Source organism: Aquarana catesbeiana, linkage group LG02 (genome assembly GCF_042186555.1).
Source record: "Aquarana catesbeiana isolate 2022-GZ linkage group LG02, ASM4218655v1, whole genome shotgun sequence".
NCBI lineage: Eukaryota > Metazoa > Chordata > Amphibia > Anura > Ranidae > Aquarana > Aquarana catesbeiana.
The window spans coordinates 410,978,493-411,005,526 of NC_133325.1; the positions used below are offsets into that span (position 1 = coordinate 410,978,493).

A 27,034-nucleotide genomic window follows, 5' to 3' on the forward strand; every position below is an offset into this window, starting at 1 on the left:
AAACACAGTATCTTTGTATAAAGCATAAACTCTGCATAAGGTAGAATGATCTCTTGGATCTGTTGCACCCTTGGGTCAGATTGCCTTTCAAGCCAGTAATTAATAAGAATGATTATGTGTATTTTAAGATGAGTGCCGCCCAAATTACTGTTCAGTGTCTTCTTATAGACTGTGCTTTTTATCTTCCTAATTAATATCTATGTGCACTAAGAGTTTTAATTACAAAACAACTGGTGTGGTTATTAATGTGTTACACATCTATAGTAATTACTGCTACTTAAACTAAAATTTAAACAACTGTGTCTCAAAAAATGAACTGTACATATTTAGTTGGTCTTTAGACAATATAGCCAATTTAGAGCAGTTAGCAATCCTGTTTCTGTAAATGTAGTGATTCATAAAGTATTGCTAATTTATATGCCTAACATCTGTGTTTGTGTTAAGTAAAAATATGCAAGTTCACATTTACAATCTTTTATTCAACAAACAGGGCAAGGAGCAATGTTCCAAGTACAAAGCACATTAAACCATAGTAACCAAATCATAATTCATTTTACTGAAAATTAAATAACTGTCTCTGGCTGGCTACTGCACTGTACACTTTGCTTAACCCTTTTATTGAATACACCTCTTTGTGTGTTCAGTCGAATGATCGAACATACAGGGAGTGCAAGGTTTCACGGCAGTGTTACTGCAGGACACTCCAATTCCACCTGCAATCCAGTAGGGATCGGGGCTGAAAGCAAACGCATCAATCAATATACAGTTTATGAGCTATTATTCTAATATTGCACATGCTGTTCAGGCGAGAAACCCATTGCAACCAGTTAGAAATACAAGGCAATTCCTCTCACCCAGGGTGACCATCTAGACTAGAGGAAACAGTCAAACATGAGTAAAATATATGACAACAACAATAAACAATGACGTTTAAGCGTTTGTAAACCCAACATTTCATAATCCTGATATGTGCCTGCTATACCATGTACTTGTATGAAAAAGTATCCTGTTCTTTTTGTATTGTTTCCTTTTTCGGAAATCCCTGGTGCTCCTGCCAGTCCCTCTGCTTTCCAATTAAAAACTGACCACGCTAGGCATGAGAGCACATCCCGGTCACTTCTCTAGCTTTCTCTAACTATGCTGGGAACTCAGCCTTCTTTCCTCCAATGATCAGACTTGTCGTGACACACTCCTCCTGCAGAGCCTTTCACAGGGAAGATCAGTGTACTGCTGCTTCTCTTCCTCTAGCTATTTTGCAGCTGAGAACAGAGACAATGTGATCACTTTTTAAAAAGGGAAAGAGTCAGGGCTTTTTTTCAGCGGAAACGAGGGGGAATGCAGTTCCGGCACCTTCAGCACTGAAGGCATGTATTGGCAAGGGGTGCTGGATTGTGTTACAGGGTCTATTGATGCTGGTTGCTGGGGGATCTATTGTTACTGGAGGTGCTATTTTTTTGCAGGGGTTTATTGTTGCTGGGGAGGTCTATTGTTGCTGCTGGGGGGCCTATTGTGACTGGAAGCAATCTATTTTTGCAGGGGGGAAGTCTGTTGTTACTAGCGGGGGATCTATTCTTGCTGGGGGCGTCAGTTGTTGTTAAGGGGAGTTACTGTTGAGGGAGCAGTCTATTGTATCTGGCTGCTGGAGGGTCTATTGATGCTGTCTGTGGGGGGGGGGGTCTGTTTTTGCTGCCAGGGGTCTATTGTTGCTGGAGGGGGGTATTTTTTGCAGGTGGTCCATTGTTGCTGGGGGGGGGGGGGTCTATTGGTGGATGCAGGGGATTTTTTTCATACTGCTTTTCTTGTTATCATTAACAAATTTCATACAATTTACTTAGTACCACAAATGTTACTTGGTTCTGTATTTTCTAAAAGGGGCAGTATTGGGAGGTGGATAGGGGGGTAGAACCAAGTAACGGTGCTTGGAGGTGGGTAGGAGCAGAGACAAGGGCTAACTCCGAAAGGCAGCTCCGAGTTCCTCACCTATTCTCTGAGAAAAAAAGCCCTGGAAAGAGGTATTTATGTTTTGCTTTTCATTTCTATTTTAAACCAAACGGGTTGTTTTGCAAGGTGAGGGTTTACAATCACTTTAACCTTAGCTATTTTTATGCTCTCTCTGGGGTGATGGAGGCACTGGGGATATAAAGAAACAGACGCCTATCAGGTATCAGGCACAGAGAGGCCGTTATAAGATCTGTTTGGTGTGACTGCCAAGATTCACAGGGAAAATTGTCCCATGGGGTATACACAGTGAATTCTAACCAGCTCTGGTGGATCAGTTCCATTTTCTGGGGAGGGCTGGGATCTTGGAATGTGGGGAAGCATGCATGTGTTGAGACATTGTGTCTGAAACTGTCCTGCTGATGTAGTTTATGACTGTTCTGGGTATTGGGAAATCAACCTGGGTCAGGTGTACAGGAAAGTTTTGTAAGTAAACAACAGATATAAAAGAGCATGAAGATCTCCTAGATATCACAGAGCAAGGCCTTTTGGGCTGTATAGGGAATCTTTCACTAAAAGGAATGTAGCACCACTCCCTGGGGGTTATTTGAAGACGATTGACCCCAATGATTCCCCTGACCTTGCAAGTCTACCAACACCTCTGGCATCCTGGGTTCAGACATTTCTGAATGAGAAAGCACAGACACTAAACTGCAACAAAGTAACCAAGTGTTCTTTTACTTAACCTTCTTGAAACAGGCAGCACAATAATGGTTTACCTAAATATTGCTATAATTTCAGACTCTTATTCTTGGTACACATAAACAGATATGCAATGTAAAGAGGAATTATAATAAAATAAACAGTAACAATAATATACTCTTATAGAACCTACGACCCCAGGGACCAAAGGGGGAAAAAATACCTTTTTTCCTTATCAAACTGCTCCCTCCTACTCCTGGTGTCACAGGCCCACAACTTCTGAGAACAAATAGCAAACAGCAAATTATCATAAATGTAGCACTTACTTTCTGAGAAGAGTTCCGCATGAAATGTGTGGAAATAGTACCCACAAAGTCCTCAGAGAAAGAGGGGGAGTGGTGAAGAAGTCCTGATGATGTAGATGTCCGGTGTCTTCAGCTAGCTTAACAAGGGTCCAGAGGAAATCTCTGTGTAATCGCATCCAATACTGTACATAGCATGTGCAAAGTGTCTCCTTGTTAAAACGTTGATGTAGAGAAATGGGGTAAGGTGTCTGCATGCAGTGTCTTATAAAGTAGTAGGTATTCACACAGGGACTCACTGTTCATCAGGACCTGGGAGTCTAGAAACATATCTACTTTGTCAGCAGTAGTAGTCCCTTTAGGGTTGTCTCCACCCCGTCTAAAGCCAGTGTGTGGGCTGGACTTCCTCTTCCTTTCTAAGATATGTAAATTGTGGGAGGAGCTCTAAGTAGTAGGAGAGTGGTGCATGGAAAGAAACAGCCATGAAGGACACCAGTCTGTGGTGGTCAGATTACAACTTGTTTTTCTCTCAGTGGGCCCCAGCTTGTGCCTGTGAAATATCCCTCTGGATGATAGATTAGAAGAGAAGCAATACAGAGACTCTGAGTACTGGCAGTCAACCCCTCTGTGGAGGTAATGGGATCTTCTATTTGGAGAACTATTATGCCACTTTGTAAAGGAATGAAGCATTCAGCAAAAACAAGAGCTAACTGGAAATTCCATTATTTGGCAAGCTGGGATGTGCAATATGCCTAATCTGTGTACAGTAGGACTTGAGCAGTAGACCAGTATATGCTCTGGCAGGATGGGAACTGGCTTAACAACCAGCTGTGAGGGGTCTCACTTATGGGCAGTGGTGGGAGCAGGCGTATTTGTTCTCTCTCAGAGGTAGTGGGATAGGCATTGAGGCCACAATCAAGTCAGGTGTTGGTAGGGGGCTGTCTATAGAAAAGAGGTAAGTAGAATAGTAAAGGAGAAAAAATCAGGGTATAGGAGATTCAAGGAAACAGAAAGTGTAACTGATAAGTTGAGAAGTGCATAAAAATAGACAAGAAATCTCACAGAAAGATGAGGAAATGGCTAGATAGATATTTACCTATTATCTATTTTTTAGGTACATAAGGAACAGGAGGAAAAACTATAATGGGATTACTAAAATGAAAACTGGGCATAATGCTTATGTTGAGGGAAATGAGAATGTAGTAAACCATTTAAACTATTTTTTCTGTTCAGTCTTCTCAGAAATAAATTGCACTAACAATAACAAGTTGGGAGATCATATTGGTTCTAGTAATGATGGTTCATTTTTAGTATTTCTAGAGACAGAGGTAGAAAGGAACTGGTCTAGTAAAGCTTAATAAAGAAATGGTCCCTTATGGTATTCATTCCAGAGCTCTAAGAGAATTTCAAAGTATAGTTGTTGGACCATTAACAGATATTTTCAATCAATCTCTTCTAACATAAAATGTTTCCCATGACTGGAGGACAGCTAATATTGTACCTATCCATAAGAAAGATAGCAAGGTAGAAGCTGGCATTTACAGGACGGTGAATTTAACATCAGTTGTATTCAAGATAATGGAATCACTCCATAACGACGGAGCATTGATCACTTAAAAACACACAACTTGCAGTATCTAAAGCAGTATGGCTTTACTGAAGGGTGATCAGACTTAGAGGATAGCATTTTTTGACCATATCACTAATGTTTTGGACCAAAGTGGTGCTGTGGGTATAGCCTGCCTTGGTTTCAACAAAGCATTTGATACATGTCCACATAAAGATCTAATAACATTTTGCACAATCTAGGACTTAACCCTTGGATGGTTCAGTGGATATACAATTGGCTAAAGAATAGATACCAGAGTGTGGTTGTAAATGGGGTTCATTCGCAACAGAGATCAGTCACTAGTGATGTACATGGCTCTGTACAAGGCTCTGCTTTATTTAATCTATATGTAAATGATATAACTAAATATTTGGTGGGTAAGTTCAATGTGAAAAAAATGCACCTAGGGAAAAAAAATCCCTTGATAGGGTACAATATTGTGGGTATAGTGTTGGTCAGCACTGCAGAGGAAAAATATTTGGCAGCTCTTATTTCACATCATTGCAATGTAAGCAAACAGTGTGGCCAAGCAGTGGGAAAAGCCAATAGAATTCTACGATGCATCACTAGAGGGGTCTACAGCAGGAGGAAGGAGGTGCTTATTCCCCAAAATAAATCTTTAGTTAGACCTCAGTTGGAATATTGTTACCAGTCCTGTTACCAGTCCTGGAGACAGGCAAAAAAAATGATGAAAGGTCTGAGGGATAAAACATTTTTAACATAAGATTGGCATAAATTGGCCAGTGGCAGGGCAATTTTGCTTAGTGAGAACAGAGACAGCCCCAGTGACTACTGGCCAAGTTCTATCTGCCAGTCAAAGCATGGCCATCACCGCTTGATGAAAAAGCATGTATTGCTGCTAAAACTACCTGAAAAAAAAGGAAATTAATCAGATTAGGATGCTTCTGCTGTATGTAAGCCAAGTTTTTACTAAAGTCCCCCCTTTTTTTTTTATTAAAAATAACAAACATCTTATACTTACCTCCTCTGTGCAGTGATTTTGCACAGAGCAGCTCAGATCCTCCTGTTTTCGGATCCCTCTTCAGCATTCCTGGACCCTCCCTCCTGATGAGTGCCCCCACAGCAAGCAGCTTTGTAATTTGAATTATAGCATTTTGGTGACCAATCCATTGAATAAAGCCAATTGTTTATCATATCATGTCAAATGCAGTTTTTGTAGTTATAACATAGTTGCCTAAAGCCAATATATCATTTAATGCACACATGCACCTAGTTATGTTGCCTTGTAACCTTTGGCCAGCCTAGATTTTATGTAACGTATGACAGTTACTGCTCTACAGCCTTCTGCTTTTCTTTCTTTATGTCTTTGCCAGTCATTGATCAGATAGGAAATAGGCCAACTAACTGACCTAAAAAAGAGGTCTAACAAAACCACTGTACTTAAAATATTTGCCTCCATTATCCATACGGTTTTTTTGAAGACTCTGTAGGCTAAAAGGTCAAGTCTAGTAAATACTTGCACCTTTGTTTGTAATCTTTATGTAGATCATAGGTTATGTTATCCTTTTTACCGTTATGATCATGGTATTAGAAAGAGATACCCATGTCATCCATGCTTTTCAGTTCCTACTATAACTGTATGCACATCCCTGAACTTATAGGATGCATTTATTTATATCGGTCAGCCATTATCTACTGAGTTATGGTCACTGTAAAAACTCATGATTCTTGACCGCTATTTCGCTTCACTCATATATGTCATTATTTAAAGTGTTCGTACTATATTTCATTTTTTTCAGCCTTGCTGTATTATGAAAAATTTGAATAAAAATTTCTTTAAAAAAAACATTCTGTGTTAGAAAAGTGCTCAGTGCTTCTTTTTTTTATTGTTTTCAACATAAGACAGAGAAATCAGTAAAACCAAGATAAATACATTTTTACTTGTTTGGCAGAGCTATTTCCAATATATATATATATATATATGTATATATATATATATATATATATATATATATATATATATATATATATATATATATATATATTGTACATATATATATATATATATGTATATGATACATGTGGTGATAATATGCCAAAATCATAGCCAGGATATAGCCAGATATGCCAATATGGTAGGTCCTAATTGACTACATGCAAAGCACAGTAACACAAATGCAATCAACTTCCTTTTTTATAAGGTGACTACTGTAACCTGGTATTTGATTGATTGCTATGATTTACACAATTGCACTTTACACTTATTGAATAACCAATATTGTATTCCACTGTGTTTAGCATTTAAGTATTGAAATATTGTGTGACTAAAGTACTGAAACAATTCAATAAGCATGACAGTATCAACTAGCATTTTCAGAAAAGGCTTGGCAAGAAATCCTTCATGCTCTCCTAGTGCAGGTTTCCTTTAAAAGTAATGGAGCACATTAAGAATTTGGTATTTAAGGTATAATTTTACATTATAATTTGTTGGTAATTACTATTGTTCTTAGAAAGTGTCTTTGGCTGCATACAATTGTAAGGTGGCTTCTACTGACTAGCTCAATGAATTTACATACTGTTTTGTCCATCGGTGAATTTAGATTTAGACGTTGTTCCTTGATATGCCATATGCTTAGCAACTACTGAAAAACTAATGCTTCTTTTTTCTTTCTCCTGCAGGGCCCATGTCATAGGATGAACACTGCTTGTCCCCTCTTACTATCTGTGATATCGTCTCTTGTCTTGTGCTCTTGGGGTTCAAACCCTACACCGAGCACATGCTCGGCTCTGGCCTCTGGAGTTCTATACGGAGCCTTTTCTCTTAAGGACCTATTCCCAATCTTCTCTCCTGGCTGCTCTTGGACCCTGGAGAACCCAGATCCAACCAAATACACATTATACCTAAAGTTCACTCACGAGGAGCAAGTGTGCTCACATCTATCCCCCATGGTGCAAGCTTTGGATCATTATCTTCCAAACCACACCTGCAGTCGGCCTGAGGAAGGGGCAGACGAAGCTCAGGAACTCTGTGCCCCTGGGACTCCATTTACATTTTCTCATTTTGATAAAAATTTTCTTCGTATCTGCTTGTCAGAGCAACCTCTATCCATTCAACTTCTCTCTGATTCTGTGCTGAGTTTCCGTTTTGTGGAGGTGCTGTTGGTCAACCATGATAACTCCAGCCAGTTTGCTTGTGGTGTACTTTGCAGATGGTTTGAGGAATGTTTAAGAGTGGGCTGGGGTGTGCGCTGTGGACTTACACAGACTGGTTGCACTTGTCCAGAGACAGTAGCACGTGGACGTAATGACACTGTTAGCAACTCCATTGTTCCCGCAGGACATAGTGACTGCTGTGTTACTCAGCTTCTCCCAGGAAATAGTAATGAAGAATATCCTCGACCAATCCCTTATGGTATGTGGATTTATTATTTATAACAACAGTTACAATGAAAAACAAAACATAAAAAATACACAAAAACTGGTACATTTTTGTATTGCATTATAGTTATGGTATTTAATGAGTATATCACAAACCTACAGTAAAAATTAGAACAATTTGTGGTAAAAAAAAAAAAAAGATATTTATGAATTATTCAAGAACGAGTAAATTAGAAAATTTCATGTACTTATTAGACAATTAGGAAACTGGTTTATTAAAATAATACTTGCTTGTAAGCATACTCATGCTTATGTGAATCTGTGTGGGTGAACATCCCCATGCTATGTTGTTAATCCTTAGAACGTTGATAAATAAAAGCTTCAAGTTAACAAATAAGTATGTGAAGAAAACTTTATTCCAAACAATTTCCTTCACACGTAATTTATAAAAAAAAAAAAAAAAAAAACCCCATTGAATTAATAGGAATATATCAAAAACATTTGTAGAATAGTAAAATCTTGTGAATAAATATAAAATTAATCCTTTGGTTTACTATATCTAACAATACAGATACTATTTACATATTTGGATATGGTAACGATATTAGTAATGCAAACAACAATAAAACATTTAAAACCCTTTTTTTTTTTTCTAGGTATCTTATTTTAATTATTAGTGCCATCTATATTAATTTCAATGTAGCGATGCTTTTCAAACTACACACGTGTATGTGTTTGAACACATTTGCCCCTATTTGTGCATGGCCACAGTAAATGGTATTTCATAGATTTATAAAGAACATGCTGGTCAAAGACAGTGTGTATGTCTCAGGATAATCAGCATATGAACTTGCATCATACAGTATACGTAGCACAGTACAACCATGAAGATTTGGCAGTGAGGTATTACACAAGGAACCAAAAAGCCTACCTTGGGCTGAAAGTGGTAAAAAGGAATATTTTACATGACTTTGCTTACTTATATACCTGTAAGCAAAAACTAAGCTTCTTGTGTTTGTGTTTTGTGCTGGAAGTGAGGACCCGTTAATACCTTAATACCTCGGTTATAAGAAGGCATTGCTATAAATCATATTTGTACATAGCCTTATGAATAGAATGCAAATTCATTGCACAGCCAGAAATATATTCCTGACACAGAATTTCATTAAATCCTGGAAAGCAGCTCTACTTGAACTCCTGAGATGGACGGCCTAGTGGCAATCCTATGATTTTAGTAACTATATATTTACCAATGTATCTTTCACCAAACATTCACTGAAGGTGGATCAATCACTGTCATTTAAAATACATGCACCTGGAAGATTCACCAGCAGTAAATGTTTTTTTAAGGTGCAGGTTCCGTAACTGGCATCATAATATGTGACTCCCAATTTTTATGCTTTAAGGTCAGTTAGGTAGTGGGGCCAGGATTAGGATGACAGCTTGTAAGAGTTTCCTAGCTGCATAGTGGCCAAAGCTCATAGCTAGGGGCCTGCACTGAGGATGGACTCACAGGGATGCACTGGTGACCCCACAGACGGATATCTGAGATCAGCCCTGACCAGCTCACCCTTCTGCGTTCTAGGAGGGAAAAAGTGAAGCAACAAGCCCAGTTCACCTTGTACAACAAAAGGTCCTTATTATTTTTCCACCCCCTAGGCAAAGATAGGCACCATTACAATTATCTACTCATGAGCAAGGCTTTTCTTCATACATAATTTAAAGCCTGGCCCGGGGTGGGGTCCTTCATCATGATTGGGGACCAGCTTGCAATATCCTAGTTGTCCAATTGATTGCCACAAGGAACTTCTCTGACCACGCTACCAGAGGGATCTACTGTCACCTGACCACTACCTGCTCCTGTCCTAAACTAGTTGTTTGCCATTTTTCCATCTCCTGTATAATACATATAGGCTGTACCATGGCCTACTGAGGCCCAATTCCCAGACACTGTGTAACAAAGGGATAAGTTGATTAATGGTGGAAAGCTTCTTTATTAAATGTCCAACTAATTGTGATACAGCAACACATACTCTCATTTGTAACAGTCCCACATAACACTGCAAAGTGTTGCTTTCCCAAATACACAAAAATGAGATAAAATGAAATGAGACATACTTCTTGCAGTCCAGAACAAAGTCTTTGATGATTTTTCAGCCCCTAGCAGGGAAACCCCACAAAGGGGGAAATGTCTAGTCAAGAACAAACTGACACATTCCCTCTACAAGGCTGCTTCGTTCGTGTGTCTACTAAAGGTATGCAGTAGGGCAATGATTCACTGCCCCCAGACAGGGAGGCCACCCAGAATCTATCCAAAATGGAAGGATGCACGTAATATTGCCTATATCTATGCAGCAGTCGCCATACTGGAATTCTCTTATACAGCAATATCAAAATGGCCACCCACATCTTACAGGATTATAATGCACTATTGTAGGAATTGGATTCCCCAAGATTGTTCCCGAAGCCCATTCCAGAGGCCAAGGTAGTCCTCCAAGGGCCTTATCTAGTGCACAGAGCACACCTGCAGTCATGTGATACAGAACACCTTGTTCAAAAAGAGAAAGGGTGATCCCTAGCAGCTAAACAAGCGATTTTGTCTCATCCACACTAATGGGGAGAAGTACAGTCAGGTCCATAAATATTGGGACATCAACACAATTCTAATATTTTTGGCTCTATACACCACCACAAAGGATTTGAAATGAAACAAACAAGATGTGCTTTAACTGCAGACTTTCAGCTATAATTTGAGGGTATTTACATCCAAATCAGGTGAATGGTGTAGGAATTACAACAGTTTGTATGTGTGCCTCATACTTTTTAAGGGACCAAAAGTAATGGGACAGATTAACAATCATCCATCAAACTTTCACTTTTTAATACTTGGTTGCAAATCCTTTGCAATCAATTACAGCCTGAAGTCTGGAATGCATAGACATCACCAGAAGCTGGGTTTCATCCCTGGTGATGCTCTGCCAGGCCTCTACTGCAGCTGTCTTCAGTTCCCGCTTGTTCTTGGGGCATTTTCCCTTCAGTTTTGTCTTCAGCAAGTGATATGCATGCTCAATCAGATTCAGGTCAGGTGATTGACTTGGCCATTGCATAACATTTCACTTCTTTCTCTTAAAAAACTCTTTGGTTGCTTTCGCAGTATGCTTCGGGTGATTGTCCATCTGCATTGCGAAACGCCGTCCAATGAGTTCTGAAGCATTTTATATGAGCAGATAATATTGCCCGAAACACTTCAGAATTCATCCTGCTGCTTTTGTCAGCAGTCACAACATCAATAAATACAAGAGAACCAGTTCCATTGGCAGCCATACATGCCCACGCCATGACACTACCACAACCATGCTTCACTGATGAGGTGGTATGCTTTGGATCATGAGCAGTTCCTTTCCTTCTCCATACTCTTCTCTTCCCATCACTCTGGTACAAGTTGATCTTGGTCTCATCTGTCCATAGGATGTTGTTCCAGAACTGTGAAGGCTTTTTTCGATGTTGTTTGGCAAACTCTAATCTGGCCTTCCAGTTTTTAAGGCTCACCAATGGTTTACATCTTGTGGTGAACCCTCTGTATTTACTCTGGTGAAGTCTTTTCTTAATTTTTGACTTTGACACACATACACCTACCTCCTGGAGAGTGTTCTTGATCTGGCCAACTGTTGTGAAGGGTGTTTTCTTCACCAGGGAAAGAATTCTTCAGTCATCCACCACAGTTGTTTTCCGTGGTCTTCCAGGTCTTTTGGTGTTGCTGAGGTCACCGTTGCAATCTTTCTTTTTAAGGATGTTCCAAACAATTGATTTGGCCACACCAAATGTTTTTGCTATCTTTCTGATGGGTTTGTTTTGTTTTTTCAGCCTAATGATGGCTTGCTTCACTGATAGTGACAGCTCTTTGGATCTCATATTGAGAGTTGACAGCAACAGATTCCAAATGCAAATAGCACACTTGAAATGAACTCTGGACCTTTTATCTGCTCCTTGTAAATGGGATAATGAGGGAATAACACACACCTGGCCATGGAACAGTTGAGCAGCCAATTGTCCTATTACTTTTGGTCCCTTAAAAAGTGGGGGACACATATACAAACTGTTGTAATTCCTACACCGTTCACCTGATTTGGATGTAAATACTCTCAAATTAAAGCTGAAAGCCTGCAGTTAAAGGACATCTTGTTCATTTAATTTCAATTCAATTGTGGTAGTGTATAGAGCCAAAAAGATTAGAATTGTGTTGATGTCCCAATATTTATGGACCTGACTGTAGTAGATGAAAACCCCTGTTTCCTACCTGACATATTCTACAAGCTCTGGAGACTGGATTTATGAAAAACAGCTGTAGGGACATTATTGCTGTCCTCACAGAGTCACTTAAAGGGCTAGTGCTGACAAACCCTTGATCATATCACAACTGCTTCTCTCCCTTTACAAGTCAATGGGAATGCAAATGTAGTTTGAAGTAGGTTAATGCAGCTTAAAAGCAGTTCAACTGCAGGTCAGAAGGAGGTCAACTGCAGGTTATAAGCACCTGAATATGTAAAAACAAAAGAAAAAAAATTGCTTACCACAAAAAAAAAAAAAAAACTAATTACGAAAGAGAATCAGCAGCTGTCCTAATCTCCAGGTATAACAGACACAATAAATAAATCAATATAAATAAATAACTAGGCAGCTCTGCATTCATAAAAATTGTTCAAATGAGCAAACAAGTGTAATATTCATATAGTGCAAATAATATGCAACTTGAGTGAAACATACAAAATATGCAGTGCATGTGAGCACAGTAATTGATTTAAAGAGGAAGTAAACTTCCTTTACTGATATTTACCTATACTGTAATAAGGCTCACTTACAGGTAATGTAAATATCTCCTAAACATGCACCCTTTAGGAGATATTTACAGTGACATTACTGGCACATGCGCTCTGAAGGAATGGCCACCCGTGACGTTCCTACCGAGCCCTGTGCCGTGAACAGCGACTCCCAGATGACCTCATCGCGGCTCCGGCCAGTCACAGAGCTGGAGCTCATGAACCCAGGAGCAAGATGGGTGAAGAAGTGGCTGCAGCGTTGACATCGCTGTGCTTGTACAGCTTCATTTTAAGGTAAGTTTCACATAATGTGCTAGTATGCGATGCATACTAGCATAATATGACTTTACCTTGCAGAAAAAAAAAATCCAGCAGTATACAACCACTTTAATGACTTTTAAAGGAGTTTTTATAATACATTATTACTGTTGACATAGCGTCGTCTATGTCCATACATTTGAACGAAATTGCATATTTTTTATGTGTCACTCAATTTGCATATTATTTGCACAATATGCATATTACACTTGTTTTCACAATTTTTATGAATGTATCGCTGCTTAGTTACCGGTATTTATATTGAGGTTAAAAGCACCTGTCAATGAACTGTAAATACTCTCAAGGTCATCTCAAACTGATGATCTCAAATGCAAGCAGAATGCACCTAAAAGCAAGCTGCATTTGCCCAAAAACACAAGCCCAAATCAACTACTTGTGTTTTTGATAAGTAAACAAAGCTTCTTGAGTTGATTTCTAAAATATTTATATTTAATAAAACTTAAATGATTATCCAGGTTAAGTTCAACAATCAGTAGTACCTCTTGAACCTGACAATGGTACTTGTACCTCGATTTGAGAATCTCTGATCTGGATGCTGTTAAAGGCATTTTAATGAAACTGATTGTTCCCTAAAAAGTTCATAGGACCGGGATAATTGCTGCTACTTCAGAGCTTTACATTTTTAAATTTTATTTTGGAGAATAGATGTAACTTTGGTTACGCTAATAATGCTGCCACACATAACTAAGCATCAGTAATGAATCGTTTGATTGCAATAATGAAATATAAGAGTGCTTGTACAAAAACAAACCTGAAATAAGATGAATATTCATGAATTCTACATCTGCAGTAATAATTATAAAACAGTGATAAGCACTGCTTTTATTATAATTGACCAAATTCCATACCAACCAATTCACCTTTAGCATCTTCACTTTTTTTAACCTTCCCCTTTAAAGCACATATACAGTATAGGGAGGGTTGTGATAACTAAAGGCAAAGGTTTTTTTTTTAAGATTTGAAATGGTTACAGGTAAGAAACACCGTCAGTATTTTTTATTGCTGTCTGTGTCTATGATAGGGAGATTTACTCTTTCTAAAAGTGAGGGTAAATACAAAATTTCAAGTTGCCGCCAAAGCAGGAATAGAGGGGACCTTTTCTGACTTGGACATTTCTCCAGATGATAGTTGTCTAAGAAGAGATTTTGCTCACATTGAAAAGATATCTTCTCACATCCTGTTATGTCTTCAGGGCAGGTAGTGAATGGAAACCTCCCTAATGAGACACAGATTGCAAAAAAAAAGATTGAAAAAATAAGTTTTGCCTTTAGATATGTGGCGCTTATCCCCACAGATGATGATGGTGGGTCCTCTGTCTGTCTACCATGACTCTCTTAAGTGCTTGATTCCCTCTGACGCACTTGGTTGTAGACTAAAAGCCTTTTACACCTGTGCGATGAAGGGGCCCTGCGTGGAATCAAAATGTTGCCGTGTGTATACCGTGTGACCATGTAAATAAAGCTTTAGATCCTTCTGAGGAATCATTGGTGTGCTGATGACATTTCTACCCTTTGGATTGCCTACAGTTTCCAGCCGATGATCATTACAGCACCCAGCATTACTACAGCCATTTTCAGGAACCCGTGCGTGGGAAATATTACATTTGGACTTAAGAATTAGTAAGCCACCACTCTAGGATAAAGCATATATATAGACCACATGCAACTTAAAAGCTAACTAAATAAATGTATTAAGGCAAATCAACTAAATGAGGCATAAATCAATGAACAAATAATTATACAGACTTAAAAGCATTACACAGAATGGATGGACAATGACCCACTAACTGGCACTTAAAAAGACTATAGTAAAGTTAAATTGAACTATAATGTGCAAATACAGTCTCTAGAACTGCATCAGCTAACTCAGAGGAATAACAGGGTGCATGTGTGCACACTATGCAAAAAACCCCAGCAGCAGGTGAGAGTATGCATTCCTAGTATATGGGGGTACCCCTTTAGGATGGCGGAAAGTACCTGGCACCTACTAATTCATGTTGGCCGACCTCCAGTGGGGCCCTTTCTTAGGTGGTGTACTGTCCCTTTAATGCCCCGTACACACGGTCGGATTTTCCGACGGAAAATGTGAGATAGGACCTTGTTGTCGGAAATTCCGACCGTGTGTAGGCTTCATCACACATTTTCCATCGGATTTTCCGACACACAAAGTTTGACAGCAGGATATAAAATTTTCCGACAACAAAATCCGTTGTCGGAGTAAACAAATCCGACGGACAAAGTGCCACGCATGCTCAGAATAAATAAAGAGATGAAAGCTATTGGCCACTGCCCCGTTTATAGTCCCAACGTACGTGTTTTACGTCACCGCATTTAGAACGATCGGATTTTCCGACAACTTTGTGTGACCGTGTGTATGCAAGACAAGTTTGAGCCAACATCCGTCGGAAAAAATCCTAGGATTTTGTTGTCGGAATGTCCGAACAAAGTCCGACCGTGTGTACGGGGCATAAGAGTGTCATTTGTGAGCGTTTAAGATTTGTAGTTTAGCTCCCCACTCCTGGCAGGCACATAGGCTGGTCCCAATAGCTTGTCAGTTTGCAGGTTCCAGAAGTCAGGTCCCAGATCCTCACAGCTCTCTCAGCTCTAGTCCTGGAAATGCAGTGTCTCTCTCCCTCAAGCTGAGTCCCTGGGGCAGCTTACCGGCGTCAAAAACAGGTCTGTCCTCTCCCTTGGATCTGGTCCCTCACATGCAGAGAACAGACCCCAACAGTAGGTCTGTACCCTTCACTCTACTCTCTGGACTGCCCCGACCTTTCTCAGTTTGCCCAGGAAAACTATTAAACTCTCCTACTCCAGGGGCAGTCACTTGTGGGAATTGAAGTCCACAGCCCATTAGCCTCCATTAACAAATGCAGTGCAGCACTCCTTTAAGCACTACAATTCCTATAATCCATGGTGCCTGCACAGTAAGAAAGAAAAGAAGGAGGGCGCACCGAGCTAGTGCATTACCAACGATTAAGCTTTATTAAAGCATAAAAACAGATTGGGATATCGGTTTGATCCCCTCGACATCAGGTCCTGGCTTGCCGGTGTTCAGAAAAGTAATCCTGTTAATTTTCAAAGCGAGTGAGTATAAAATGTTGCTGTTTTTATGCTTTAATAAAGCTTTATCATTGGTAATGCACTAGGTCGGTGTGCCCTCCTTCTTTTCTTTCTTTTTTAGTTTATGAATACCTACAGTTCTGAGGAGGGCTGCAAGATGGCGGGGATTACTTTATAAAGTCGGTCACACCATGCACTTGAGAGACTAGACACCCGAGCGCAGGAGATTTTTGCTGTTTTTTGCCTGCGCAGTAAGTCCTCTTTGATGTTCCCATTTGCTCTTTCTTTCCTGCCCTCTGATTGGATTCGCTCTGCACTGCCAGGGGAGGGGGGGGGGGAATTCACACAGAGCCCGCTCCTAATCTGGGCTGCAAGGATGCACCAGGTGAGATGCACTGGCCACATACACACACTGCTCAACAAATCTCTTGACATCTTGTGTCCCAGCAGGGATGGGGGTTTAAATGAGCAAGGAGAACGGGTCACCGATACTCATATAAAAAAAAAAAAAAAACAGAACCTCCTTGAAGTGCTACATTTTGGGCTCCCTCTGGGATGGTGGTAGTAGATTGGCCATTTTACCCTGTTATCAGGGATCAACTAAGGTGGCTATCCAATAGTGTTCACTCTCTTTGAGGACCCAAGCAGATGAGCAGTTATTGGAGCAAGCCCATCTGCCACAAATTGTCTGCAGCAGATGACAGTGACACTGTCCTGAACAATCTCCCCCTACCAATGTACAACAACCAAAGCAAGGGAGGGGTAAAATGTCCCCCTTGAAGCCTGTGCTTGACCTTCTCTTCCTCTCTGCCACCAGCTCCCGTATCAGTCTCCTGCTTGTATTTCTCCTAAGCCTTCTCCTGCCACATAGGGATGGAGGCAGTTGGCAAAGTTTCCTGCTGTCCCAGGAACAGCAGCAAATTTTCCTCTTCACAAAACAAAGGGGTTGTATTACTAATCCCAACTTTGTCCCAGCTCACCTTTTTGGTCGTTACTTCAAAAACTGCCATTACGCTGCATGCCCAGACTCCAAAAACCCCTACAGAGGGGGGAACCTAGAAATCCAACGCAAAGAGTCTTGTGTTAGGTTGACACTCTTCAGGTAGCTACCCAATGACCCCTACATGGAAATATACACTGAAAAGAGGCAAAAAGATGGGGTGCCTTTAAAAAGTATCAGTGGGTACAAATAGGAAAAATGTATCAACGTGCATGCTCAGCTGTCTAAGGGGCTTGAATATTAGTCCTTCACAACATAGGGAGTCCTATGTTCTAAGAAATTCCAAATCACTGGTAGATAAAAAGTTACAATATCTATGTATGGTAAACTTCTAGGAAAGATCTGTCAGTAGGGGCATACCCAAAAGCTAACAAGATAATAATACCTGGTGTAATGTGCTATGGCTTAAGCAGTGATTGGTAATGTAAGTCCATAGGGTGCAGGCTAGAGGAATTCAGTCCACCCAGGTTAGGTAAATAAATAAAATGTACTTAAAAAATGTGTAAATGTTGCATGTGTCTTGAATGATGAGCTACTGATTTAGTGAACAGAAAGTTCACTTCGTTCCCCAGAGCTTGTCCTCATAGCGTAATTGCTTAGCTACTAATAGATGGCATGCTGCTTATAGCATGACCAATACTGAGCTCAATTGCGTGGGGATGTCACAGATTAGGCAGTTGGCATGCATCTGATGTTGGCACTGCATTTCTGCCAGGAAAACCATAGCCTGGTATGACCCTCTAAAGCAGCCAGTAACTTTTTTGCCCTGAAAAGGGACCTTCTGGAAGTAGGGTTCTTAAATTGTTACTAAACCCAGAAGCCTGCGTTCACTATATCTGGTCTCCCACAGTACACAAAACATGGAAATGCAATTATTTTAGTAAATATAAACTGCCAAATACCTTTTCTCATCAGCAGTTTATAGCAATCTTGTGACTTTTATCAGTGTCTGGCCAAGCACTGGTTAAAGCTTGTGGGAGAAGTTTTCATTCTCCTCTGACTGTCCTAGGAGGCTGCAAGACTCCTGACCCTCTGTCTGGACAGTGCTGATTGGCCCTGTGCTGATCATATGCACCCTCCCAAAAAACAAACAAAAAAAAACAACTCTTTAGCTATACACACCAAACTAAGCATGTGCAGAGTGCCCCCAAGGCTCTGTAATAAAAAGAGATGGATTGGGGACTATGGAAGACAGGAAGGATCAGAGAAGACCGGATCAAACAGCCTTTTTACACAGTGCACATGATTAACCCCTTAGGTTTCACAGTGAGTATAACAAGCATGCTTAAGGCCCCATTCACACCTGAGCGTAGCACTTTCCAACAGAAAGTCGCACAATTTTACCGCATTTTATGCCACGATTTTTACCACGTTTTTACTGCGTTTTTGCCGCGATTTTGTACAGGTCAAAAGGTCACCAATTTAAAAAGCAGAAAAACACACAAATCTGCCTAAAAAACAGTTCCAGAACTTGTTTGAGCTTCAGGTGTTTTGGGGTTTCTGGCTTCAAGCGTTTTGGAGTGGAGATGTGAACCATCTCCATAGAGAATAATTTAGTTTTTCCCCTCCAGCATTTTGTAGCTTCAGGCTTCAAGCTACAAAACGCTCAGGTGTGAAAGGGGCCTTACTGCATAAACAGACTGATTTTACTGTTGTGGGTTTAGTAACACTTTAATTATGAACTGCCTCTAGATGGTGCATGCTGACTACTGCTTTGCAATGCAGAAGCTGCTCACCCATACTATCTCTGCATGCCTCTCACTTTAGACCTGCCTGGCATTTTTTATAATAAAGGTAACTGCTTAATTCAATGGCAGGACTGGTAATAGTTTAAATATGCTGTGCTTTGGTGCACAATACTTTTTGCCTGTGTCATCAAAAGTGCATGTAGCAGACCCTGAAAAAAAGCCATGGTAACAGAAAATGAAATATACCTCCTTATAAAATCCTGAAACATTAACTACAACCCATTTTATTTTAACCAAAAACAACATAAAAAATATGGCTAAAGGTAAAATAAAAAATACACAAGTAAATAAATAAGAGGAAAACTGAATGGGACTCAGCAGCTAAACAGATACTGCTGTTGCTGACATACACAAAAAGGTAGTTCTGAAAAGGACTGTTGGGTCTCTGAACTATGAACACAGGAGGACACAAATAAATTTGTACATTACTAGTGTTAGTGTAGGTAAATTTAAGCATATGACTCATGGTAAGTTATGCGAGTCTGTAATTGGGTCGGGTTACTGCAGACCAGGCTGGATTGCTCTACAGATGCAGGTCTCTGGTACCTTCCCCTGGATCTAGAAGCTTGTAGCAGCTTCTGGAAGTTAGTGGGCGGAGGTCAGGAGGTCCTAAACTGCATACTTGGGGGGGGGGTCAGACCAATCCCCAGGCAAAATGTCCTGGCAGGGTGGATGGATCAGCCCTTGAATATGGCAGAGCCTAGTGAGCAAGGCAGTCAGGTGGTAGATGGAGTTCTGAGGAGGTTATTGGTGGCCTAGGAGGGGTCCCTTAGGTCTAGGGGGGCTTTACCTCCAGGCTGGGCTCGGGCTGCCTGGAAAGAATCCTTTCAGCTTCCGCTTTAAGAAGGAAATTTGCTTAAGAGCAGGGATCAAGGAGGACAGAGTGAGTACATCAGCACACCCAAGGATTTACAAGGGGAGAGACTGCCACATGTAGCAAGCTTTGAAAGGACAACTGTACTCAACCCTTTTATCCCTTGTCCTGGGAGATCTTTGAAGCAGACAGGTGGGCAGGTAGTACCAGCAGGGAGTGGAGCTGGAAGCCGTTCCACAGAGGAGAGGAGATGCTCCCGCATGCAGTTTTGCAACATTTTGTGTTATTTTCCAAAGGAGACTAAGAGCTCCTAGTCCACAAGGGACTTTTGCCACTGTTTTGCAACATTTTGTGCTATTTTGCAAAGGGGACTAAGAGCTCCTAGTCCGCAAGGGACTTTTGCCATTAATCCTTAAAGACTGATTGTGTCCAGGAAGGAGAACAGTCCAGGATCTGTTCTCTATACATAGAAAGAAAGTTGTCCTCATCTGTTGTTTCAGTCAAGTCAGGCATCCCAACCCCTCTGCCCCAATTTGCCATCCCTAATAAAAAAAAAAAGAAAAAAACAAGCCCAGGGACTAATTTATAGTACTCGGATGTGAGTGGAAAATGCATGTTGCCTGGCTGTGCAGGAATAGGGGCGCCAGTTTCCAGCAGCCCCTGCGGGGTAGTGCTACATTAACATTTAGGCTGATTTACTAAAGGGGTTGGGAACCTTCACTCAATAAAATGAGTGAAAATTAACTTTGATCATCCAGTCGTATAAAAAGCTAATTCTTGCTTATTTATTTCATCTCAACATAATTGGGTATTCAAAGTGAACGCATCTACAATTGGCTGAAAATTCTCAACTGCTTTGGTAAATCATTTTGTGCAGAACTTTTGCTGGTGAGGTTTATGTGAAAATGGAAATATATTTCATCACCTGTGTGATGGTTAGAGATATACTTTAACTTGCAGTTACTGTTGTGTGAGCTTTATATAAAATATCCTTGAGCTTCTACTGTTCAACTAAGCATTATGTATAATTGACTAAGAAAAATATTCCATTTTCAAATAATGTAACGTTGTTTACAGCTTAGACATGTATGTATAAATTAAACGTTGCTTGTGAATCTCAAAATATAGGATGTAGCGCTTTATTATATGCCCACTTGCCTATGCAAATATTCAGATTATATAGGTGTGAGTATTCCACGACCAGCTCCCCCAGACATACGGCAGCAATGTGGCTCCCTTCCGCAAATCGCCGTACATTTACGTCTGCTCCATTAAGAGCAATAGCAGATGCGCACGCGCCGGCTGCACGGCGGGGGACCCGACGCGAGGGCTGGCGGGCTCGATTGCTGCTGGCTTCCCGTGATCGCGGGCAAGAGAGCCAGAACAGGGATTTGTGTGCGTAAACACACAAATCCTCGTTCTGACAGGAGAGGAGAGACAGATCTGCTGTTCGTAGTTAATTGCAAACAGCGATATGTCTCCTCCCCCAGTCAATCCCATCCCCCACAGTTAGAAACACTCATGAGGTAACACATTTAACCCCTTGATCGCCCCCTAGTGTTAGCCCCTTCCCTACCAGTGACATTTATACCGTAATCAGTGCATTTTTATAGCTGTCGCAGTCCCACTAGAAATGGCATATCACCGCCATTACTAATCTAAAAAATAAAAATAATAGAAATGCCATAAAAATGCCATAGATCTATCCCCTATTTTATAGATGCTATAATTTTTGCGCAAACCAATCAATATACGCTTATTGCGATTTTTTACCAAAAATATGTAGAAGAATACATATTGGCTTGAACTGATGAAGAAATTTGTTTAAAGAAAAAAAATTGGGATATTTATTATAGCAACAAAGTAAAAAATATTGTTTTTTTTTTCAAAATTGTCAGTCTTTTTTTGTTTATAGCGCAAAAAATAAAAACCAAAGAGGTGATCAAATACCACCAAAAGAAAGCTCTGTTTGTGGGAAAAAAAGGACGTAAATTTTGTTTGTGTACAAAGTCGCACGACAATTGTCAGTTAAATTGGCACAGTGCCGTATCGCAAAACATGGCCTGTTATTAAAGGGGTAAATCCTTCTGAGGCTTGCCACTTTCCCGTTCATCTCCCACGTGGGGGGTGTGGTGTTGGTTTGTCGCCCCCCCTCTAAAATATTGAGCACCCCCTAAAATATTGAGCACCAGCCGCCACGGCTGGCCTGTATAGAAAGAATGTGTGTATTTACCTAATTTTAATCCACCTGGTCTGGTCACGTGATCCCGTAGCTCTGGCTCCCCTGTGTCACTGACCAGCTGCTGCAGGGGAAGGAAGGTATCACTGACAATGGCTGGGCCATAGGAGCCTATGAGTGATGTCACTGCTCCCAGAATTCACAGCCGTTAATGAGCACACTCTTATATAGAGCTGCAGGATCACGTGTCTGGACTGGAGTAGCTTGAAAATAGGTAATTACACAGATCTTTTTTATACAGGTTAGGCATGATACATAGGAGGAGGGGAAAGGGAACTTTTTAGAAATAGGCTTCATTTAGTTGTGCTGTTGGAAGGCGGCAAAGTAATTAGAAGTGGAACTTAATAATCAGAAATTCTACACATCTACAAAAAAATCTTATATAAGCAACAGTATATTTCAAAACCTGTGATTATATTATTAAAGGATGTCCTTGAGGCCCAGACAAGTGATTTTACCTAGGCTGAGATGATGTTATCAGCTTGTTGCAGGCAGAAGGAAGAATTTCCTCAGTCTCGGAGAAATGAACAGGCACCAGAATTCACATGATTAAAGTCGGCCATATATGAATCAAAAGTCAACTGGTTCAGCTGAGACTGGCCAAATTTTGATCCATGTATGGGGACAGTGGTTGTACAGAAGTTGATCTATTGATCAACATCTGTACAACCTCCCTGTTGGATTTTTGTCGCTTGATCAGCGTTGCCCACTGTCAGAATACAATACCTCAATGAGAGTGATTCCCCCATCCAATGCTGGTTGAAATAAAAAAACTAAATCATCTATGGGCTGCTTTAGCCAGCTCTGAGCCAGCATCTCAACCCCTGAAATGTATGCTGACTGCTGGGTCTGTCCTTCTAGAGGGAAAAGTAGGTGAAGGCATTGTCAATGAGAGCCCTATGATCTCTGTGAGAGGCATTAACTACCTGCAAGTGTTGCACTTTAGTTGGAGGGTCATAAGTGACCTTTAGCCCTACATTTGCTGTCTGACCTTACACTCTGCACACTCAAATAATGGGAGGCAGTGGGCCAGCTTAGAAAATTTTCAAAGCAGCAAAAGTCAGACATTAGGTTACTTTTGACCCTCTGTGTGCCTCAGCGAAGCTGGTTTCCATACTTCTATCATCTAGATTTCTTTACAATTGTCAGACTTGTTAAGTAATGCAACAAAAAATGTGTCATATGAAATAAACCTAAGTAATGTGTATTTGCAGGATTTCTTTATCTAGATTACAGTAAAGCAATAGCAAGCAGTAGTAGTCTGATTTTTGAGGTTTCTGAGAACCACTATATTTTGCACATCCTCACTTCTTGTTGTAGTTTCCTAAATAAGTTTAAATGATTTGTAGTTGTAAATATGTCGATGTACCAAAATCAAGAACACATAGGCACAAACTTACAAGCGACCTCTATAAGGTTGGCTATAGAAGATGACTGTCCCCTGATCTAACACTAATTTTCTTTCTGTACTGTTAACAGTTTATGCCTTTGAGTTCAATAGACACCTGCTTTGGAGACAAGCATTTGTGTTTGCAATAGCTGTGTTGCATGCTGCAGTGTTTTTTACTACTTTGAGCAGAAGTGTTAGGCCTCATGCACACTGGGTGTTTAGCCCCTCTGCATAGAATCCTGGCATTTTGCTGTCGGCAAAAGGCACACCATCCAGCCCCACTGCTGGTAGCCTGTAAAACTCTAAGAGAGGCTGAAAGCTGCTGAAGTTTGATAGGGCTGGACAGTGCTGTAGTAGTATTAATGTTTAGGGCAGTATGTGCCCGGGACAAATGCCAGGAACGCAAGCAGTCTGCATTAAAGGCATTCGTCCCTAAGTGTATACTGCCCTAAACGTTAGTACCACTGCTGGAGCAGCTTTCAACCTTTGATAGTCTTGTACAGGCTAGATTGTGCGCAGCAGGGCTAAACACCCAGGACCACCCAGGAAGATTTTCCCTCTAGCTCTGTTCTGGGCACAGCTAACAATTTGGGATTTTCTATTTCTTTCTGTCCAGGTAACGGTGGTCACCAGTACAGATAGGGAGAGTAACTAGATTTCTGGCTTTTGATTTTAAACTCTTTCAGTGTATATACCAGGGCTTTTTTTCAGGGGGAACTTGGGAACTCCGTTCCACCACCTCTGGCCCAGACCCTTTGGTGCCTGCTCACCACAATCACTTGTAAACACAGAAGTCTGGTTTCTGTGTTTACAAGTGACAGCTCTGCACTCTGCACTTACTGTATGTAATGCAATCTTGGTATTTAATGCCCCTTTAAGACCCTCCTACTGTTTTCGTGAAATTTGACTGAACACACCCACTATTTGTTTCAAATAAAACACACCCACTATTTGATGTGATTTGGAGGGTGTGTATGGGGGAGGGGTTTTGTGGGGCCGTGGTTAAGTTCTAGCACCTATTGTTTGAGAAAAAAATCCCTGGTATATACTGATTATTTCTGGCTAAAGAGTTAGCATTCAGGTATTGCAGCTAACTGACTGATAGCATCAGGTATTGTAGCTAACCAATTGACAGCATCATCTTGGCGCTACTTCTTTACATCTAAGAAATTCAAGCATTAGGAACAGCTGATGTTGGGAAAGGATAAGGTATGTATTCTGCTCAGGGGTCACTTTTCTGTTAGGAATTCAGTGTAGGCTTAGGTTAGCTTATTGTTAAGGTCAGGGTTTTAGGGGGATACATTTTAAGTTAAAGCAGTTGTAAACCTCAGACATGAAATATAAACTAAACATACCCCTCTTTAGTGTGTACCTGTCTCTATCCAGAGCACTCAGTGTCATTTCTGTCTCCTGCCTCGTTCCTTTGCTATCAGCATGAGTCACTTCTGACACCAAGAGAAAAAAGGGTGACAGGAGAGGGAGCTCCAGCTGATTGACAGCCTCAGCTCTGTTCCTGTGTGCTGTGTGGAGGGATGTGTGTCCCTTCCCTCCAATCAACTCTCAGAGTTCTTCTCATTGAACTCGTTGAACTCTGCAGAGTATAACTTCAGCTCCTGCCCCTTTTTTTCTGACAGCTCAGACAAACTGTATAAACGCTGGAGTTTGAATGGATGTAGAGAAGAGAAGACTGCAGATAAACAGGAGGATTTGTTTTATCTCTGTGTATCACCTGAGACCAATCACATCACTGGGCATAGGTGAGGGTTTACAACCACTTTAAGTGTTGGGGGATAATGTATTAGGCTCAGGTTAAGTGTGAAGGGTTAGGTTAGGGAATAAGATTTCATGTGTTGCAGGGCGGTTAAGAAATAAAGTGACATTAAATGATACACCTTTCTTCAAAAATAATCCATTCGCATCGACTATGTAATTGTTCTGTAATCATGTTTTCATAAAATTATTTCTTACTTTATTTTTCTGCCTCCTTGTATTTCCTCCATGAGCTCCCAAACCTCTCCTTTTCGGTTCTCACTACTGTTTGCGGGAAATGAGCAGCACATGTTGCGGTCGTTCAGCTGCTTATCTAAATGTTTCTTGAAACTATCAATGCCCCCCGCTGAGACCACCGCCTGTGGAAGGGAATTCCACATCCTTGCCGCTCTTACAAAAAAGAAACGTCTACGAGATACCCAGCGATGACGTCAGCGTGTCAACCATCCGACGTAAGTTTCGTCTCAGAAAGATATCGTCTAGGGAACGGGAGACGATGTTTCCTAGACAATGTCTTTCTGAGACGAAACGTACGTCGGATGGTTGACGCGCTGACGTCATCGCTGGGTATCTCGTGGTGTTCGCAGGCCGGCCGGCTGCTGTGTTTTTATCTCTGCATCTTATGCTTTCTATTCTGCTGCTAAAGTAAGTGCAATATTTTTATTAAATACATTTTGTTTCCAACTGATTTGTGCTATAGAGAGCCATCTTTTTACTTTTTTTGGGTCCTCCCTGCTGCTTGCTTGTTGATCCATTGGATGGAGCCATCCTGGTCTGCCTGGTCATCCTAGACAGTCTTTCTCCACATTGTGAATCTTAAGGATGGTGCCACTGACAGTGCACCTGGTTTATTTACAAGCTGTTTTACAGCTTGCCTTTGGTAAGCGTTTATTTTACCTGGTGGTGGATTTTTTCACAAGGTGTCATCTGAAGGATTTATTTTATTTATTTATTATATTTAGTGTTCATCTCTGATATCTATGTGGGTCCTTCAGGGATCTATTTATATCATATTATATTACACCTGTTTGTAGCACGGTTCGTGTTTATTTATCATCCCCTCCAAGAGTTTACATACTATTGATGTTAGACTAACTAGTCTGAAATTCCCAGGGATGTATTTTGGACCCTTTTTAAATATTGGTGCTACATTACCATTACAGTCAGTAGACTGTCAGTAAAAATTAGAAACAATGGTCTGGCAATTACTTGACTGAGTTCCCTAAGTACACTCGGGTGCAAGCCATCTGGTCCCGGTGATTTATTAATGTTACGTTTCCCAAGTCTAATTTTAATTCTGTCCTCTGTTAACCATGGAGGTTCTTCCTGTGATGTGTCATAAGGATAAACACTGCAGTTTTGGTTACTGAAGCCCCCCGATTCCCTTGTGAAGACCGAGGAGAAGAATAAATTCAATACCTTCACCATCTCCCCATCTTTTGTAACCAGATGTCCTTCCCCATTCTTTATGGGGCCAATATGGTCTGTCCTCCCTTTTTTACTGTTTACATACTTAAAGAATTTCTTGGGATTTTTTTGTCTTTCATGTTCTATCTTAGCTGTCCTTATTGAACCTTTACATTTCTTGTTGCATTCTTTATAAAGTCTGAATGCTGATGATGTTATAGGCATACCCCTCCCCCTATTTTACCCTCTTTATCCTTGCGATAAAGGGTATACCCTTGAATGTTTTGCTAGCCAATCATGAGAGCTGTTAAACCAGGTCTCTGAAATTCCCACAAAATCCAAAACCTCCTCGTACAACAGTATCTCTAGTTCACCCATCTTGTCCGGCAGGCACAGATTGCAACTAGGACTTGCTACCATACTTACCTTGGGTTTATGTGCTTTGGTCAACCTACCACTAATGCCCCCAATATTATCCTCTGGAATATGTTCCGCGCTGACTACCTCTACCTCTGGACCCTCCCCCCATCGCCTAGTTTAAAAACCCCTCTAACTTTT

General features: G+C 40.7%; 1 protein-coding gene across 10 annotated transcripts in view; it reads left to right on the forward strand.

Annotated features, from left to right (window-relative positions):
• ADGRB2 (adhesion G protein-coupled receptor B2) overlaps positions 1 to 27,034 on the forward strand; it is a 744,603-nt gene that overhangs the window by 363,479 nt on the left and 354,090 nt on the right. For 9 of the 10 annotated variants that reach the window (XM_073615398.1, XM_073615399.1, XM_073615401.1 and 6 more), the window contains one exon: positions 7,192 to 7,924. In XM_073615398.1, the coding sequence (XP_073471499.1) occupies positions 7,207 to 7,924 (718 nt within the window). In that variant the 5' untranslated portion in view covers positions 7,192 to 7,206. Of the gene's footprint in view, positions 1 to 7,191; positions 7,925 to 27,034 lie in introns of those variants that run through there. The other variant, XM_073615403.1, reaches the window with a different exon arrangement.